The 21,159-nt window shown below is 39.9% G+C and overlaps 1 protein-coding gene across 32 annotated transcripts in view; it reads right to left on the reverse strand.

Moving 5' to 3' along the window:
- Positions 1-21,159, reverse strand: part of KCNMA1 (potassium calcium-activated channel subfamily M alpha 1) — a 936,156-nt gene that overhangs the window by 100,866 nt on the left and 814,131 nt on the right. For all 32 annotated transcript variants that reach the window (XM_056819947.1, XM_056819943.1, XM_056819916.1 and 29 more), the window contains 2 exons: positions 21,107-21,159; positions 5,103-5,226 (listed from right to left, as the gene is read on the reverse strand). The exon at positions 21,107-21,159 is cut by the window's right edge and continues 41 nt beyond it. In XM_056819947.1, coding sequence (XP_056675925.1) covers positions 5,103-5,226; positions 21,107-21,159 — 177 coding nt within the window. The remainder of the gene's footprint in view (positions 1-5,102; positions 5,227-21,106) is intronic.

Raw genomic sequence — 21,159 nt, forward strand, 5'->3', positions numbered from 1 at the left:
AGTGTAAATGTTCCACAGGTACTATTCATCCAGTGCTGCCCTGTAGATTCCAGTCCTGGGAAGCACTATAGAGAATGTGCATTTTGGGAGAGAAAGAACAGATCTAACATGGAACCCCAAACAAATGTAGTGGGGAACCTCTTTCCAAAGTCTGACAGTAAAGAAAGATAAAGAAGAAGGGAAAGATTTATTTTCAGATCTAGAGAAAAAGAACAACTGGGTTCAGTTAAATCAATCCATCAACAATTATTTATTGTCTACTATTTCCCAGGCATTGTGTAGGGGTACTGGGGACATAAGGGCAGAAAATGAAAATCCCCACTCATCAGGATCTTACATTTTGATGGGGAGTCAAAGGCAAAATTCCCCTTCATTGTTTTTTATTGGTATGATTCTAATTTATACATATCTATGGGCATCGGTAAACATTAGCAGACATAAGAACAAATATTCTGACATCCTCATTTGACCATAAACTGAAGCTTAAAAGCCTTTTTCTATATGACCATTGCTTAGGACAATGCCTGATACATAATAAGCCTTTAGTAAATGTCTGTTAACCAGATGACCAAGTGACAATATCTTCTGCCTCTAATAATAGTCTCAGCCATGGAGGCTAAATTTTTACTTCCAGATTCATCGTTGTGATTTAGGGGAGATCTAAGAATTTTCTGTGTGGGAAGCTAAGTGGTACAGTATTGGGCCTGGAGTTAGGAAGAATCGAGTTCAAATCTGGCCTCACACTCTTTACAATGTTCAGTAAACATCTATCTTGGTTTCTTCAATGTAATATGGGGATAATCATGTTACCTCCCACCAAAGGTTGTTATGAGCATCAAATGAGATATTTACAAAGCACTTAGCACAGTTTCTGGAGCAAAATAGGCATTTGACAAATGCAGGGCTTCTTTCCCCTTCCTTTCTGTGCCTGAATTTTCCACATACAGGTTAAGAGCCTTTTTCGCTTCTGAGCACCCAGGAGTCTGTTATCGTTGAGAATAAAGAATGGAATGGTTGGGGTGGGATAGAATATGATGGAGCTCCCCTGAGTTAAGACTACCTTGGTCAGACCAATCTGGTATTATCCCTGGGTTTCCCATTTTAGAAAGGTAATTGAGAAGGAGGGAACTGTCAAGAAGAGAGTTGTTCAGTTTTTTCAAGTATGTCTAACTCTTTGTGAACCCTTTTGGGGTTTTCTCGGCAAAGATCCTAGAGAGATTTGCCTTCTCCAGCTCATTTTGCAGATAAGGATACCCAGGCAAACGGGGTGAAGTGGCCAGGCTAGGGTTACACAGTTAGCAGGTATCTGAGACCAGATTTGAATTCAGATCTTCCTAACTCCAGGCTCATGTTCTGTCCACTATGCCACCTAGTTGTCCTAGATCAGTATGATAGGCAAGTTTATCACCACAGGTATGAACTTTAATTACTCCACCCTGCTTAGATCTTACTTTATGGTGAAGATAAAGTTGTAATCTCCTGATTGAACAATGAAGGTACTTAGTTCTTACTTTATAGTGAAGCTAGAACTTTAAGCTAAGTCCATTTTTAGATCTTACTACAAAAAGGTGTTAAGTAACTATAAAGGGTAAATTAATCACAAAAAGGTTAAGTAACTAACAAAAGGTGAACTTAACAAAGAAGTGTTAAGTAACTCAAAAGATATAGTCTAATCAAAGAAGATGAGAACTAAAGAATGGGCAGTCCTGGAAAAAAAGCCTCTGATGTGATTGGTAGACATGAAAATTTAGAGGAGGAGACACAAGAATTAAAGGTCTATATATTTGGTGTCACTTTCTCTCTCCAGTATCCTTGGGCATGCTGGGCCTTTCTGCATCTTGGCGTGGCTACAACTATTGACCAGTTCTGGGGTGAGTTTCTGGCTGAGTTTTTCTCCTTTACTTTCCAAATATTATCCTCTTAGAAGGCTCTATTCTCCTTCAGAGACCTAGCGGTAGAGATCTTGAACTCCCCCTGGCACAGGCCAGGTGGGAGAAATTCTATTCCTTCTTCCCTCTTTCTACTTAAAACCTTACCTCTATATGAATTAAAATTACCATAATTTTCAGACTGACTTGGGTACTTCATTTGGGATTTTTCCTGGGTGACCAATTAATTTCAATTTTAAGTCACAACCCTAAAATTATCTTTACACAGGAGATAGAGATTGTTTGAAGGGACTAAGGATGTTTATCCTTACCCTATCAAACAGAAGACCTAAAGAAAGGGATATGGGTCATAACAGTTGTCCTTAAGCTTTTGAATGGGTTTTATATAAAATGGAAACTAGACTTTTCCCACTTGTCCTTTTGGATGATTGACTATACATAATTGTTGCAAGGGTTTTATTTATTTTTCTTTTAGATTAGGGTGGTGATTGGAAAGAGAAAAAAAATGCTTGCTAACTGGAAAGGGGCAAAAAAGAAAGGGCAGAAGGAAGAAGGTCTGGGGGGAGAGATTTAGAGGAATGCTTCCTAGTATTTTAAGTAGAATAGGCAGCATTGAAAGACCTCACTAGATATCTTCATGGAAAAGCTGAATGATGCCTTATTGGAAAAGCTATGGAAGGGGTTTGGGAGCAAATATGGGTTTGACAAGATAGCCTCTGACATCCCTTCTAACTCAGGTTCTGCAATCTGTGATGTATGATGTGATGATATGCAATTGTTCCAATTCTGCTCTGTTTCTTAGCCTTTAAGAGGAAGACTCCCACCAAGACAATAGAACAAAAATCCTTTGAGATAAGACAACATGGGAGCAAAAAGCAACTCAAAGCCATACCTGAGAATGATATAAACCAGGGGTCTTTGTGAAATGCAAATATTCAGTTACTGCTGGCCCTTTAGCAGGCTGTCATATGAAATAATATAAATGACATTAGGAGGTTCGTTATGGGCCCTTCTCCTTGCTTTCTTCACAGTCATCGCTTTCCTTTTGCCCCTTAGACAACTCCCAGTCATTGTACAGGAAGAAACCCCCATGTGGTCTGCGCCTTTGGGGAGATATATTAATTTCCAGTGTACATATCAAACTCTGGTTGATTTACTCCCCAGAATTGACTGGTGTATTGATTGTTTAAATGCCAATATTGCAATTCATGACAATGTCAGGGTTATTACAGCAACCCCCAAGGAGAGGAGGAAACCGGCTCTCTTGCTCCCTGATCGTTAGGATAAAGTGGGGGCTGTCATTGCTATTGGTTTCCATGTGTTACAGTGCAGGGAAATCTGAGACATCGGCCTCAGGAAATGCTTTATAAACTGCGACAAAGCGGGGATCCACTGGGGACCTCATTTCAAATATCATCAGTTTTGTGGTGGAGATCTGGAGTTAGTTACTGGCTGCTTGGAGGTCTGAGTGCATGGGCACCCTGAGCCGGAGCTTCTCCTGACTCTAACTAACTGTGATAGGCCGCCTAATTATTTTTAATTGGCCAAGTCAGCTGGGTAGCTAGCCCACTTTAACAAGCAGATGGAATGCAAACAGGACCTACAGTGGGGGATGGGAGAGTGGCATGGTGGGGGAGGCAGGAACATGCCAATCCCCAGAAGATTATCCAGGACACTCAGGGCTATGGACCCTCTGCTGTCCATTATTCATTTGGAACTCTTTAATTTCTATCCATTCTCCATGACGAGTCTTCCTTGGCCACCCCACGTCAGCTTTCCTCTGAAAGCCGAAAGCATTAAATTAGGCAGCTATAGTGGATAGATGACTTAACCCAGTCAGGAAGACCTGAGTTCAAACTCCACCTCAGATACCTATTAGCTATAAGTCATTTAACCTATTTCCCTCTGTCTCTTTCTCTATAAATTGGGGATTATTATAGCAACAATCTCCCAGGCTTGTTATGAGAATAAAATTATAGAGAATTATAGAGGTCATAGAAATTATAGAGAAAATTATAGAGAATAAAATTATATATAAATATAAAATTATATATATTTTAATTCTTAAAGTGCTATATAAACATGCTATATAAAATACCATATAAATGTCATTATCAGTATTATTATGATAGGATCCAAACCACTTTTCAGTTCTTAAATTGCTCTATAAATATGCTATATAAAGTGCTATGTAAATGTCATTATCAGTATTATTATCATAGCATCTATGAGTCCTATGCTAGGTCTCAGAGTCCCTAGTAGGAAATAATGGAATAGGTATACTCTGCCTGTTGGGATACTCAATAACCAAGAAATATCTTGTGACCTTGGTTGATCTGCACGTTCACTAAGCAACCACCCTGGCTCCCACTTAACCTTTCCCATCTACTTTCCTATGACTCCATTTGAGCCCAACTGGCCTCTTTGTGGCTCCCACTACTGGACAGCCCTTGTGCTTCCTTGCTCTTGAGCAATGGGGCACCATGATTGGATATTCCTCTTTTTCCACCTTATCTTTGTTTAAGACATGACCCAGGTACTACCTTCTGCACCAGGTCTTCCCTGAGTTCTTTAGTTGGAGATGCCCTCTCTCTTGAGATTAATGTGTTAACTGGTGTATGCTTTGCATTGCCCCCCCAACCTGTATACAGGTAATGTCCCTTCATTAGAATGTAAATTTCCTCAAGGCAGAAGAAATTTTATTTTTTGTTGTTATAAGCTTAGCATCTAACATGGGACTTGTGTGGTTGAATGGAATTGGACATTTGTTATTTTCATTTTCAACTACCCACAGTGCATCTTGCTAGGGATATTGTATATGCTTGTGAGAATATGTGTACTTTTGGGGAGATATAATGATGAATAAGACATATTTCCTACTCTTGAGGAGCTTAGGGAAGAAGGTCAGTCACATAAAACTACATGGTAAGTTGCCATTCACCTGATCTGGGTCTGTTCCTAGTACTTAGCACAAGACAGGAAGGGGATCAATAAACAGTGAAGGGAGGAATGAATGAAGAAACGAAGGAACTTTTGATTTATTACTCCCAGTCCAAACTCTGATAGAGATCAAGACCCCTCAATGTGTTCCTAATTTCTATCATCTTAAAAATAGGACAGGGGATTGTGTCATCCCATAAAACAGCTGGCAGATCTCAAAGCTAGAAAACCTGGCTTTGGTCAGAATTATGAAGGGGCTCCTTTGACACTCACCAGAATGACTTTTTCAATCTCCTTGGCTGCACACCAGTGGAACATCCCTGTAGAGTCATACTTTTTCATATTGGAGTCCATGTTGTCGATCTGATCATTGCCAGGAATTAACAAAGCATCATGCCTATAGGAGAGGAGAGGAGAGGAGAGGAGAGGAGAGGAGAGGAGAGGAGAGGAGAGGAGAGGAGAGGAGAGGAGAGGAGAGGAGAGGAGAGGAGAGGAGAGGAGAGGAGAGGAGAGGAGAGGAGAGGAGAGGAGAGGAGAAGAGAGAGAAGAGGAAAAAGGAGAGGAGAGGAGAGAGGAGAGGAAAAAGGAAAGGAAAGGAAAGGAAAGGAAAGGAAAGGAAAGGAAAGGAAAGGAAAGGAAAGGAAAGGAAAGGAAAGGAAAGGAAAGGAAAGGAAAGGAAAGGAAAGGAAAGGAAAGGAAAGGAAAGGAAAGGAAAGGAAAGGAAAGGAAAGGAAAGGTAAGGTGGGGGAAAGGAAAGGAAAGGTGGGGGAAAGGAAAGGAAAGGTGGGAAAGGAAAGGAAAGGAAAGGAAAGGAAAGGAAAGGAAAGGAAAGGAAAGGAAAGGAAAGGAAAGGGAAGGGAAGGGAAGGGAAGGGAAGGGAAGGGAAGGGAAGGGAAGGGAAGGGAAGGGAAGGGAAGGTGGGGGAAAGAAGGAAAGAAAGAAGAAAGGAAGGAAGGAAGAGAAAGAGAAAGAAAGAAGGTTATGAAGGAAGAAAGAAAGAGAAGGGAAAAAAGAGAGAAAAAAACAGGATAATATAAGTGGAAAATGTGATAAAATATAAATAGGAAGGTGTCCCTAGAGCTGAATATTGGAAGACATAAAAGATGAAAATGAAGCTATTGTCATTAAAAACAGTTTTCAGGACTTGTTAAGTGAAAAGCAAAACCTGAGAACCATCAACCTGGAAAAATATATCCAGTGGACATTTGGCAGGCAGCAAACCTAAATGGTGAGCTTTGTTAATCATTCCTTTCTAAACAGGGTTTTCTTTCCCTTCCTGGGTTCATTCCCAACTCCTTATCAGCACCTCCCTACCCGCCCTCTATCCACTAACTCTCTTCACCCCCCTTCACTACCAAAAAAAAAAAAAAGAAAGAAAATAACCAAAGGGTTGCTATTAGCCTTAGCAACGATGTGGAAGGAATAGGAACAGAGCCCTGCACTGACTGACTGGCATGAGGATGGAAAGCCAATTATTTGCTCTTCCTGACTACAACTTCTGACGTGATGCTCTTCGCAGTAAAAGCTTTAACAGGCTGCACTTTAAATATTTTAGCAATTTGCCCAATCAGATTTTGCTTTCCTCAACTGAAGCCCTTTAAAGATTCAGCAGCGTGTCACTTCAGAGCAGATTGACTACCAAATGCCCACATCTGGAATACATGATTTCAATACTAAACAAGAGCTCCCCCCCCTTCCCTCCTTGACAACTGTATTTGCACTAACCATCTAACTACTTTTACATCAGCCTCTCTTCTCTCTCTCTCTCTCTTTCTCTCTCTCATCCCAGTCCTTCCCTCTCATAGCCTCAGCAAGAGAAGGAGAAGAAGGAAGAGAGAAGGAAGAGGAGGAGGAGAGAGAAGGGAGAGGGAAAAGGAAAGATGGGAAAGACAGAGACAGACAGACAGATTGAGACCGAGAGAGAAAAATACATTGAAAAAAATTCTGAATATCTTTAATAATGCTTCCACATTCCAGTGTAGGGACCTGAAACAGCTTAGTCATTTAGATGTAAGCTTAATTAGAAGCAGGGTATGATGGATTTTTTCAGCCTTAGAATTGTTTTTATATTACTATTTTGTTTGTTTCATTATAGATTTTAGTGTTTGAAAGAAATCAATGGCCAGTTCACACAATGAGAGCAATCTTGGGTACTAATTTTCTTTTAGAGATGAGGAAACCGAGTCCCAAAGAAGAAAAGTGATTTACGCAAGACTAAGAAGTTTAAAACTCTCTAAGACATATATAACCTAGACTGAATCAGCTACCAGCATGGGAAGGGGAAGGGAAGAGAGGGAGGGAGATAAGTTTGATCATATAACTTAGGAAAACTTGTGTGGAAATGTGTTATTACACATAATCAGCAGAAAATCAAATTAAATAAAAAAAAATACCTCTTTAACCTGGCCTTCAAAGGTCTCCACAATCTGACTCCCACTTCTCTTTTCAGTCCCATTCCCACTCTAAATTCTAATCACACAGGACTTTCTTCCATTCTTTCATTATATTCTGCCCTTTCCTGCCTCAATGGACATGGATAGACTGCCTCTCATAGTGTAAACCCCTATGACATCTCTCTATGGAAACCCTTCCTTTCCTTTGAGACTGGTTCAGGCACCACTTCCTCTGGGAAGCATTTCCTGATTGCCTCTGATGCATGTGAAACTCCCAACCACTCTATTCTTTGTCTCCTCTGTTTAACATATTCTTTCTTATATCATGCCTAGTTTTGTACACAGTTTATTATCTGTCCCATTATGGGTAGTAACTGTCTGCTTCATTTTTACTTCCCTAACATGTAGCACTACATCTTACATATATAAATATTGATTCAAGGAAGGAAGAAAAGAATCCCATGTTCTTTCTTGGTTCACTTTTAGGAGCTCTTGATCTGGAATCAGAGGATCCTGGGCTTCAGTTAGCTCAGTTCTGGGTATATGGTAAGGACTTAATAAATGTGGGTTGCTTTGCTTTTGACATTCCACCTCTGATGCATATTACCTTGGGCAATCACTTAATTCTCTGGTCCTCAGTTTCCTCATCTGTCAAATTTGAATGTAATGACTTCCAAGATCTATGATTCCAAGGTTAGTATTCCAGCTTGCTATTTTCCTCACAAACCTTCCTTTGACTTCTCATAGCATCACAGGGATGCTAGGGAATATTATATCCCCTTTGTACAATTGATGAAACTGAGGCAGACAGAAATTAGGTGACTTTCCCAGGGTCGTAATCCTAGTTAAGTCTTTGAGGTGGGATTTGAACTAAAGTATTCTTGACTCTAGCTAGGTCCAGGACTCTATCCATGGTACCACCTGGCTACCTCTGACATAGGTGCCTATGTCAGAAGATACAGGATATAGGACATAAGAAGAGAAAGTTTTGATAGACCTGAAAGGAAGTTGAGGGCAATTTGGGGCCAGCATGGGATGTCACTATAAAAGTGTCTAGTTTCTCAGAAGGCAGGAAAGAAAGAGCTACAATGAGCTCTACTGACATAATGATTTTGCCCAGGGCCAGCCCTGTTCCCATGTTCAGTGGGCTCACTTGGCTGAATGGACCTCTGCAGAAAATGATGGCAATTCATCATAGCAACGGGCAGAAGCTATAATTACTTCGTAACTAAAATCGGAGGCTTGAGCCACAATAAACAATCTCACATTTTTAATTTTAAATGCTTTTGAGTTGGTGTTGACTGCAAAGAGCCTTCTAGGGTAAGCAGAAAGGAGAGGAAAGGACCTGTTATTTACAGTTTTGAATGCTGCTACATTGAGATTTTGGAGGTTCCCAAAGAATAGTTTATATTTGTGAGAACACAGCTGAACACTTGCCATTGTGAGCACCAGTCAATGTTGCTATAGTAATAGAAGGCCCAATAGGGGAAAAGGGCAGTTTGTTAGAAGTGGGAAAGGAACTGCCTTATGATATCATTAGTTTACAAAACAACAACCAGAACCACTGTTAAAACTCTCGACAGCTCCTCACAGACCAGTTATTTGGAACCAAGGACCGATACTATATATATTGTCTTTCATGACTTACTTGATGTATTTTCTTGACTCACAAAGCAATCCCAAACTCCCCTGAAATGTGCTATAATTAATTCAAGGCTCATTTGTTACTAACTACTTAGATACTGTATAGTACTTTATTTCTTAGGCAATAGGGATTTTATGAGCTGGAGGAGATCCTGCTGAATCTTCCTTCCACCTTGAAATAAAGGTGGTATAACTTACCAGCTACTCCTTAATTAATGTAATTAATTGTTCTTGTGGTGCTTTGGGGTCCTGCCAGTTCATTTGAGGGAGAAAAACATCTTGCTGACAGTTTTGGCTGAGCAAGTTCCAGACTTAGGATATTTCTAGATATTTTCCAATTTAGTCCCCAAGCCTCAAGACACAATTGATCAATTTTTCACAAGGGGAATTTACATCATGCATTAAACTCATATACAATTTTAAGAGTGATTTTGTGGCCACATTGGACAAAGTAAAATGTCATCTTGTAAACATTGAATTACTTTGACCAACGTAGATAGTCAAACCAGATAAACCAGGCATTCTTGAGGAAATGTAACACTTCAAAGGTACAAGGGGGTCTTCTGCTCTTGACCCCCCCCCCAAGAAAATGTCAAATTAATCCCATCTTAAAACTGGATAAAGGAGAGTGGCAGGTCCCTTGGTTTGACCTCTGCTTTTTTGTCCATCTTAACAATTCTATTACCCAATCTCCAATGGGTACATTATGTGGTACATATATTCCATGACCCCATTGGACTATTATGGGAATGATTCATAGAAAACTGCCATAAAGCACATACTGAAAAGATAGACTTGATAATCATTTTTGGTCAGGCCATTGTTTCTGATGTCCTGAGTAGATGGAGGTGCTAAAATCTTCCTTCTGCTTTTATGATAGATGCCTTTTTTCTCTTTCCTTTCCCTTTTCTTTCAATAGAGAAAGTCTGGCATGTTAAATTTTTCACGTCTCTGTTCCTTAAGTCCCAGATAACACCTCCAAGGTCCTCAGCAAGAAATTATTCCTGCCTGACTTCAAATGAAGAATAAAACATCATTGTTTCTAGCTTTCAGAGAGCAACAAATGCCACTTACCATCAATTAATCTCAGCAAGGAAACTCAATGCCACTCTACAGCAGCAAAACCAAAAAGCTTGCCTTGAAGACAACAGCCTAGAGCAAAACCACAAATCCCTCTTCCAGCCAACCTGCTGTGAGGAAGCTTGTATTATATTTTAAAGAGCACAGCTTCCCTTGCAGGCATGTACTGCAACCCCCAATATATTCTGCTGTGGAAGTTTTAATATTGGAGTTTAGAACTTTCAACAGAGGTAGAAGGTTTGGGATTCTTTTTAGAGCTACTGATAAAGAATATCACAAATTGTCAAGTCTGAAAATATTGGACCTACTCACTCTGCCTGTGGAATATAACACAGTGGGGGGAAAAAAACCACTGGCATTAAAAATGTAGGACTTGGTTTTGAACACTGCCCTTGTCATTGACTATTTGTGTGACTTTGGGCAAGTCCCCTATCTTCCCTTGGCTTCATTTTCCATCATCTATAAAATGAGAGAAGGAGGTAGCAAAGGAGTGTACTGTATGGTCTTTGAGGTCTTTTCCAGATCCAAATCTATGATCATCTTGATTTTCTGACCCTCACTTAAAATCATCTGAAAAGCCAGTCCCTGCCTCTGCAAAACCACCTATTAGGTTTGAGATCTGCACTGCTCACAGAGACCAAAAAGAACTTATTTGTGGGCAGGAGACATCTGGTCAAAAGAGGTAGACATTAGGGTCTTCTTATTTCCTGACACTCTTGGGAACATTTAGGATCATACCATAAACAGTGATTTTTATTCCCAAAATCTCATCAATTCTGCAAAAAAATGTTTTCCTTTCCAAGATCAAGACATATTGAGGTGAGGGACATGCTTTCTTGCCTTAGCTGTAAAAGACTGGATATACCAAGGTCCTGCCCAAGTGACAATTAGAGAAAAAACTAGGATCATCTGTTCAGTCATACTTATCTTCCTAGAACAAGAATGTGCAGAGGTGGGGACATTCCTGAAAGCCAAGGACTCCAGAAACAAGGCAGCCTGTCAAAATTGCCTAGAATGTGTCTGGCCCCACTCCCTGTGACAAACCAGTGCAGAGAACACAACGCTGCTGTTTGCTGGCTGCCAGGATAGGTACTCTTAATTGAGAAAGCATTTAGTGCTCCTATGTCAAGGCTGAATATTTCATGATGCGCTCTATGTTTGACTATTTGCTCAGTGGGCCCCTGTCACTTCAATCTTCTCTGAATGCTTTGACTGATCTCTATAAAGCTTCGCCAAGATGGAATGACGGCTTGTCCTGGGCAAGAAGTGACAGTGGCATGTTGGGAAGAGTCGTGAAGGCAGCTGTGGAGCTTGGTGATGATGGGGACAGCCCATTTTTGCTGTTTTTTGCAGTGGTGACCCGGTATGGGTATAGGGTAACCTAAATGGCTAAAGGGAATCATTCACATATATGTTGTTCTCTCTCTCTCTCTCTCTCTCTCACTCTCTTTCTCTGTCTCTCTCTGTCTCTCCCTCTCTATCTCTGTCTGTCTCTCTCCTTTTCTCTCTCTCCTCTGTCTCTCTCTACGTTTCTTTGTGTCTATCTCTCCCTCTCTGTGTCTCTGTATCTCTGTCTGTCTCTCTTTGTCTCTGTCTCTGTCTCTGATCTGTACCCTTTACTTTCAAAAGACAATTAGCAATACAGAGGAAAGATGGAAGTCACTTGGTAGGAAGGAAAATGGGCACAGAATCTTAGAGGAAAAACCAAATTTACCTCCCTTTCTTATTAGATGTTAGTTCTTTAAAAGTTCAATACTAATTTTAATGAACCTAATTGGGTTTTCCTCCATTTTTCCTGAAATACATTCTGTTATTCCTTTGCCAACTTAATAAATGAAACACATTAGGAGTTAAGTCCTCACATACTTAGGAAGGGAAAGGATCATAGAACTTAGTCTATCAAGTTATTGCATGACAGGAATCATCAGAGAATCTCCAGACTTGAGAATTGTAAGAGTCTTCATTGCTGGGCAGCTGGGTAGTGCAGTGGAAGGACTGTCAGGCTTGGACTCTGGAAGACATTTTTCTGAGTTCAAATATGGCCCCAGATACTAACTAGGTGACCCTAGGCAAGTCATTTAATCCTGTTTGCCTCAGTTTCCTCATCTGGAGAAGGAAACAGTAAACTACTCCTGGATCTCTGCCAAGAAAATCCCAAATGGAATCCCAAAGTGTCAGATACGACTGGAAAAAAAAAAAAACAGAACAAGGGACCATACTGGGCATCTAGTTCAACGCATGACCCAAAGGGATTTCCACCATAACATACACAATACATTATCCTTTTTTTCCCTCAAACTTTTGCAGAGCTCTGCCTATTTGGAATTTATTCCTGATATCAAGCGTAAAGCTCATTTTGATCTTATCACTTCTGCCTCTACTTTCCCAGAAAAAAATGTTATGCATGCTCTTAAATTCATCTGTTGTTACCTGCACATGCTTATATTTATAAATAGAGTCAAGAGTCTATATGAGGTCAGAAAGCTTAGAGGGGCTGCAACCCTCACACTGGAGTGAAAATCTACCTTAGTAAGCTTTGAAAGCACTTGTGATTCTTGCCTCTGGCACTCAAGCTACAATCCTCAAGAAAAGTAACTAATTTCTCCAAACCTCAATTTCCTCATCTGTAAACTGGAATCAAAAACACTTGAACTACTTGCCTTACACAGCTTTTGTAAGAATAAATTGCTATAAAATAGGTAAAGTGTTTTACTTAGGATTTTTTTTTTAAAAACACCCTTACCTTCTGTCTTAGAATCAGTACTGTGTATTAGTTCAAGACAGAAGAGCAATATGGGCTAGGCAATGGGGGTTAAGTGATTTGCATAGGGTCACCCAGCTGGTCTGGGTCCCGACTTGAACTCACAATCTCCTGTCTTGGGCCTGACTCTCAATCTACTGAGCCACCCAGCTACCTCTGGTAAAGTAGTCTAGAAATGAATGAATGAATGAATGAATGAATGAATGAATGAATGAATAAACACATAAACAAGCAAATAAACAAAAAATAAATATAGTGAAATCTAATAAAAAAAGATGCTTCTTTCTGAGTCAGAGCACTCAGCTTTGACTCTGATCTTTTCCTCAATGATCTGTGAGGTTCCTTCCAGCTCTAAATCCATGCTCTAATGCCTAATATGATGGAATCCATATGAAGAGCACACATAGCCCAAAAGAAGACTGCAGAGGATTTCCTCTATAGACAATGGAGGAAGGGAGATGGCCAAGGGGCATTTGGATGCAGCTCATTGTCCTCAGAATGCCAGGAATTCAGGGGAAAGAGAAAAAAATGAAACAGCTGTCCCAACCAGTGCTATGAGTTCTCCTGTTTCCTGTCCATTCAGGTAATGAGAAGAAAAGCTCCTCTGAGTGCCCCATTTAGGACTGATGATTCTCTTGTCTCACCTAAACCCCAAAATGAAAATGAGTTGAGGTCAAGGTGATGTGGCGGAGAGAGTGTCTGGGTTCAAACTCAGACTCTCTTGCTTTCAGTCTTGGGTAAGTTCCTTTCTTTCAGTCTTTCAGTGCCTCTGTTTCTACAACTGTAAAATGAGGTGCGTGGACTAGGAAACCTTTTAAACCTTCCCAGCTTGAAAATCTATGATTTAGGATGAAATACTATTTACTTATGTTAGCGCAGTGCTTGGGGCACACAGTAGGCACTCTTTAATTTTTTTGGTTTCCTCTCTCCCCTTTTCATTGATTAAAAATAGAGCTTCAATTTTTTTCTAACATTGGTCTTGGATTAATTAAATGAATTGGTTGTTTTGAGGATACAGTATTACTAAGTAGAAATAAGAGAATATTTGGGATCCACGTGCGAGGATAAATACAGATGTAGATGCATCTATACGCAATCATGTCTATGTGTATATCAGGCTATTTTTGCCAGGAGCTCCATGAAGCTCCTATGAATGAGGACACAAAATGACCTTTTGCTGAGTATGCTACTTGTCTAGAGGCCTGTGTCAAGTTCACCCCTCTCTCTGGAGTGGGGGGAGACCCACTATTCCTTTCTTCTTCAGCCCCCTTGGGCCCTGTCACATTCTATTTGTTTGTGCATTAAGAGGTGGCTTGACTTAGCTGGCTTGACATTGCCTTCTCCCTTCATTCCACTCAGTGGCTGAAGTTACGAGGGTGGCAGTCAAGGCCCTGATGATGCTTCTTAAGTGGCTTGCTGGCATAGGTCCAGGACTTTTCACCATTTTATTCACTAGCCAGTGCTTTATTTCACAGGCATACCAATTTCTATTTGTGTGGCAACTATGGCTGGCTGCCCCCCTTCCTTGGAGACTCTTGCTCGAGGTTGATAGATATTTGAGCAAAGAGAAGTCCAGATAAAGGGCGCAGGATGTGATGAACAGGTGAGGTTATTTCCTTTAATGATCTGGAGAGACCTAAGCATGTCTTTCCCCCTTTCCTCGTGTCTGTATAGAGAAGCCTGTTCCTCCCTGTCTGCCCGTTTCCTTTCATGTCATTTCCCCTCTTCCCTGAAGGGACACGGTGCCTACAATTTTCTGGGTGCTGGTGACATGGATCTCCTCAAACCATTCACTTCAGATTCTCCCACTTGTCACTTACCTTTCTTAATGACCCTTTGTGCACATGCCTTTGAAATCACAGAATCTCAGATTCAGAAGGGGCTTCAGTGGACATTTACCCAAAGCTTTCCTTGAACATTCAAGAGTCCTCTCTATAGCATAAACAGTGAATGATCATCTGCTCTTTTCCTAGAGAATTCTAGGGAGAAAAGACTGACTCGCTGCCTCCCCCAAACACTTGGGAATACTTTTTGGTAGAGGTTTTCCTCCCCCTTATAGTAAAACTAAAACTGCTCCTTTGCAACTTCCCCTCTCATTCCCAATTCTTCCTCTGGAATCAAACAGAACAATTCTAATATCTCCTCCATATAACAGCCTTCAAGTACTTACAGATAGTTCTCTTTCTCCCTCAATCTTTTTTTTTCTCCTCTAGACTATGTATCTCTTCAAGGTTCCCTAGAATATATGGTGTGAGATTATATTCCATTCCTATTCCCAGGTCCTCCATAAATATTTCTGCAACATGGATGGCTTTTGAGGCCACTTGATAGTGACTTGGTTTTAGTCCTGTGTAGTCAGGGATCAAAGTTCCATGTAATGCTTTGCAGAAGAAATCAAATATTTGGGGGAAGAGTGCCGTCCCTATTTCCTATTTAATTCCACAGAGATTTTAAAATACCTATATATATATATATGTATATATATATATATATATATACACACACACACAGAATTCAATTAGAATATAAAGAAAGAAAAAATAGTTTTGGCTCCCAAGGTGTTCACATTCCTAGGCTGTGTTCTAAGAAAAAATAAGCTCTGAACCACAAAATGTTTTAATTGAAATTATTGTGGGGTGGGCCATTTCCAAAGCCAAACTATAAATTCATTTCTCTGGAAGGGATCTTCTTATCCATCAACAAAAAGTATGGATTTCCATCAACACCAAAAGGTTTTATTGAAATGATGACAAAGGAATGAATTAGATGGTTTATTAAGGTCACAAATAAGTGCTCTTTGAGTCTACATAAAGATACAGCTCTCCTGACTAACTCTTGTGTTTACTCTGTGTTGGGCAATTATCTTCCCCTAAGTTGAGACAAAATTCCTTTCCATACATGAAAGATTTGTCAATATGACACTCTCCAACCTGAGCTAAACTAATGCTCATAGTCTCCAGAAGATGAGAAGATCCTCTCTCTGGTCCTAGAAGGGACAACATACTCTGTGACTAGAGAGAGGACTAGGAAGTAGGAACTCTCAGCTTCACTATCCTCTGAGCAGGATTTTTCTGGTCTCTAGTTGAAAGGAAAATGATGTAAAAGAGACTTTCAGACTATAAGCTAAATGATTCTATGAAATGCGAGGTGACCTGGCACTGTGATGATATCATCCCAAACCAAAGTCATGTCAGCACCCCAAACTTATCATCAAACTCAAACACAGTCCAAGGCCGATTTTCTGTCAACACAATGGAAAAATAGAATATGTCCAGATTCCTGTGATTCCTGTACATTAAATTTATTTGAGAGGCATCATGGCAGGGTGGATAGAAGACTGGCTCCAGAGTTAGAAGGATTTGAAGTCAAGTTCTGCCTCTGATACCTACATATTATGTGATCGTGGATAAGTCTCACCTGACCTCTTAGTTCCCAAGTAATTCTCTAAGACTAGAAGGTAGAGATTAATTGCTGATTTGCATCCATAAAAGGAGTCTCCACACTGGGACTTGCTTAGAGTGAAACTATAGATATGGACCAAAGAAAAGGAAAACCAATCAAACTGTCCGGGAAAAAAAAATTGTGGTACAAGGCAATGTGTTGAACATCTCCTCTAATTTACTATCTGATCAACAATTTGGAGGTAACATTTGCACAGAGGGATGCTTTACTTGAAGAAGTAACAGCTTAAGGAGCATTGGGTAGCATTCTGTGCTCTTTGGCTGCTCTCTATACTTTTCCTATCACTTTCCACAAACCACTAAAATCTCACCTACTTTTAGAATGATCCATTGCTGTTCATACACTCTCCAAGGGACTGAAGCTCAGTGTTGAAAAATCTACTTCAAAGGGGCCATTCTCCTTCTTTCTGGATTGTTCAGATCATAGTGAATGGGCCTCATGAGGACTCTGAACTCCAGAAAGAAAGCCACTTTATTTTCTGCAAATATTTAGGAAAGGTATGTCTGAGAGTCATGCCACTAATCTAAGCGATTGAAGAGAAGGAACCAAGTGGATTCCGAAGCCTGTTGTGTGCATTCCAAAGAAACAGGGATCATAGAAGTCTGCATGTTCACATAGGAAGAATATTAAGTTGTATTTCTGCATATGTCGCCCAAGAGAAGACAATCGCTTCTTCTGTTTCCCACTGGACAAGTCATAGGGAAAAACTGTCATTTGGGGATTAAATGACAGGCATCCAACTAGCATTTTATTAAGTTCCTGCCATTTGCCAGACACTTTGCACTTTGCCAAGTGATGGATACCATCAATGTAAATAATCAACCCTTTCATTTCTTGGGGAAAAGAATGAATTTCCATGAGGGTATTAGTAAAAGATGACTGTTATAAAACCACATCTGGAAGAGATCTTAGAAGCCAATAAGTCCAATGTCCTCATTTTTACAGAGGAGGAAACTGAGGCATCTAGTGCTGAAGTGATTTTTCACGGGTCAGAAAGCTAGTATTTGAGGAAAGATCTGAACCCAAGTCTTCTTGCTTCCAAATCCAACACCCTATCCACCATGCTGAGCTGCAGCACTCCCAGCTCATCTCTCTATGGTTTGAGGGAAGGCTTTCTATGTGACCCTGGTTTGCCCAGTCCCTCTATGAGGCAGGGAAAGATGGCAGGTGCTGGCAGGGATACTCAGCAGGAGGAGCAGCTGGACGAAAGCACTACCATGAAACATTAGGACTCTGAAGCTGGGCAAGTTCTCTGCTCCATTCTTGACCCATGTTTAGCAATTCTGATGTGCTAGTGAGCAGACAGCCCAAACCTGGGATGTCTGCTCTCCCTCAGTCCCTCTTCAGCAGGCAATGAAAGCGGGATCCACTTTGAAAATATTCCTCCATCATGCAAACTGACATAGGCATGCTTTTCAAAAACCCACAGCCAATCTGTTGATCATTACTTATTTACAAAGGCCTTCGGGCAGAAAGTCCTGTAAAAACCATACTTGATACGGTATACACTAGCTTTTTCTGCTTGTGGAAAAAAAAAGTCCCCCCCAAGGCTACCTCAAACCATCACTTTCCATTGCACATAAAATGTACCGTGTAACACTAAAGTATTTAATATATATGGTATAATATATCTACAGGAAAGGCATTTGTGTAGAAGTGTGTTACCCTGGATTTGGTAATTTGATGTTTTGCTGAAGGCTATGACTTGAAAAAGCCTGCACCTCTTACAGAGGACCTGTCATCTCAGTACCCAAGAGCCAGCAGAATAAAGAAGCACCCTTAAGCAGCAAAACTTTGACACAGCTTTGAAGCATATGAAAACAGTATAACTCCCCAGAATTATTATTACTCAAGATCAAAGCAATGAGCCATACTTTACATAGCAAACAGGGACAGGGAATTTGGCTCCAAAGGTTTCAGAATTTGCAGCTCTCTATTTATTTATGTATGCATTTATTTATTTATTTGTGCCTCCAAATTGAGGCAAAGGAGGGCTCCCGTCCTCCCTCGCTTCTCCAGCACCCTCCTCCTCCAACTTCAAATGGATGAAGCTATTAGTGCAAGATAAGGAGATTACCCAAAGGTGAGTAAATTGGAGATGAATGCTAGCATGACAACTGGCATCATAAAAATGAGAAGCTTGGCAGTTGGTTCATTTTATTCCTCCTCATAAACTGTAAACAAGCATGTAAATCAGTGTCATTCAAGCAAGCCTGAGCTAACGGGAAGGTAGAGAACTTTTTAACAAAACGTTTAACTGGAATCAGTGGTCAACAGGGGGAGAAAAAAGGCTACAGTGGGATGCCCCTTTCTCTGATTTCTCTACCTATTGGGCTTCTGTGGCCTCGGTAGAGGCAAGTATGAGTCTCTGTGTTTGTGTACATATGTATATACACAAATTGTCAGTGTATGTATAAGTACAGATACATCCATACATACTTAGATACATAATATCGATGATGATAGGCAACATTATATAGTGCTTTAAGGTCTACAAATATCCTTTCATTTTTTTACTCACAACAGTCCTAGGAGATAGGTCCCTCCCTAACTATTTTACAGATGAAGATACTGAGGCAGCAGAAGTTAAGTGACTTTCTCAGGGTCACACAGCAGGAAAGTGTCTGAGACTGAATTTGAACTCAGGATTTCCCCACTCCAGGTTCAGCAATCTGTGTGCTATGGCACCACCTAGCTGTCAATATGTAATTTGTAACATCAATATTATGTTAGGGGCAAGTAGGAGGCACAGTAGATAGAAAGCCAGGTCTGGAGAGGGAAAGTCCTATGTTCAAATCTGGTCTGAGACACTTCCTAACTGTGAGTTCCTGGGCAAGTCACTTAACCTGATTTGCCTGGCCCTCACTGCTTTTCTGACTTGAAAACTATACTTGTTATTGATTCTAAGACAGAAGGGAAGGGTTTCAATATATATATATATATATATTGAATTATATATATATGATATATATAATATATATTAAATATTTCAAAGCAAATACATATATAGCTTTATATGTATAGCTATATATGTATTTGCTTTGAAATATTTAATTTTATGTATAGATAGATAGATAGATAGATAGATAGATAGATGGAGGGATAGGCACAGACAGAAAGACACACAAGACAGATAGACAGACAGATAGATAGAGATAGATAGATAATATGGATAGATAAAAAGGTAGAAAGATGGACAGATAGACAGATAGATACATACATACATAGATACATACATAGATAGATAGATAAGGCAGATAGACAGATAGATATATATATAGACAGACTGGCAGATAGATATATAGATAGACAGATAGACAGATAGATGGAGAGATAGATTAGATAGATAGATAGATTGACAGACAGACAGATATATATATATACACATATACAGACTGGCAGATAAATATATAGACAGACAGACAGATAGATGAATAGATAGACAGACAAGACAGACAGATATATATATATATATATATACACACAGACTGGCAGATAGATAGACAGACAGATAGATAGATATACACACAGACTGGCAGATAGATAGACAGACAGATAGATAGATAGATAGATAGATAGATAGATAGATAGATAGATAGACAAATAGATGTACAAATAGATAAATATATAGATGGATAGATAGGTAGATAGATAGATAGATAGACAGACAGATATGACAGACAGACATATATATATATATACACATACAGACTGGCAGATAGATATATAGACAGACAGACAGACAGATAGATGAATAGATAGACAGACAAGACAGACAGATATATATATATACATATATATATATATAGACAGACTGGCAGATAGATAGATAGATAGATAGATAGATAGATAGATAGATAGATAGATAGATAATGTAATCTTGGAAATGCACCCTTGACTATGACCTAGAAGTTCAGACATTGGAAGCGATATCTACTGAAAGTGAATGTCAGGAGTGTCTAAAGAGAAAATAATAATTTTTCATTTCTATCCATAATCAAAGGGAGGGAATGGTGGATGGATGCAAGAAAAAAAATATCTAGAAGACTGGTGTATGTTTCATTGTGACAATGGAAGTTATTTACAAGGTGCTACAAAGACCATCAAATCACTCCATTTCCATGATGGTTGGTACATGGAGAGGAGATCTGGAGAGTGGGAAGTTTACTTTTAGAGGGCTAGAGGGAAATTACTCCTGGGTTAGGCAGGAGCATAGGAGGTGGAAAGTTGCAAAAATAACTTTAGAACTGAAAAGCACAGAGGCTAAGAATAGGAAAATACAGATTTGGTTCAAACGTAGTTACACCCTCAACTCCTAATGGATGCTCTCATCTAAAAAACCCACTGTATTTCATAATTAATATTGCTTTTAGCCTGAGTAAAGCCAGATTAGTTTTGAACTTTGCTTTGGCAAGTACACAGATTATTAGACTTTTTTTATCAGTCAAAATCAATTAATGGAAATTTGATTTCAATCGACAGGATAAAAGGAAGGTAATATTCAGGTTCATTTTTGATTGTGATGATACATCTCACATATGGCCTTAAGTACAGAAAACAGTCCTCCGAGGGACTGGAGCAGAAGGAGAATTGCCAGAGGCAAAGTAACCCCACGATTTCCTCTGATTGGTTCGTGCTATCATTAGTGCCATTGCTGTTTAAGAACTACACACAGACAGGACAGGGTGACAGCTAAGACTTTAAAGCCTATGTATTTTTCAAACAGCTTTTCAAACTGTTTTTCATGACAGAATTTTTTTTCAGCTCTATCATTAACTGCTGACAAGCTGACAGAATAAATACTTCAGCCTTTAAGAAGCCATCTAATGATCTCTATCCCCCAACCCCATTTTTTTTGAGACGAGGGAAGGCTCTTGAGAGAGGAGAGAGAGAAGTAAGCCAGAGGAGAGAACCACCCGCTGTCCCCCTTCCCTTACCTCATCGGCTTAGGAGAGGTGTTGGGTGAGTTCCTCATGCCTCCATTCCGCTG

The sequence above is a fragment of the Monodelphis domestica genome, chromosome 1, assembly GCF_027887165.1.
Source record: "Monodelphis domestica isolate mMonDom1 chromosome 1, mMonDom1.pri, whole genome shotgun sequence".
NCBI lineage: Eukaryota > Metazoa > Chordata > Mammalia > Didelphimorphia > Didelphidae > Monodelphis > Monodelphis domestica.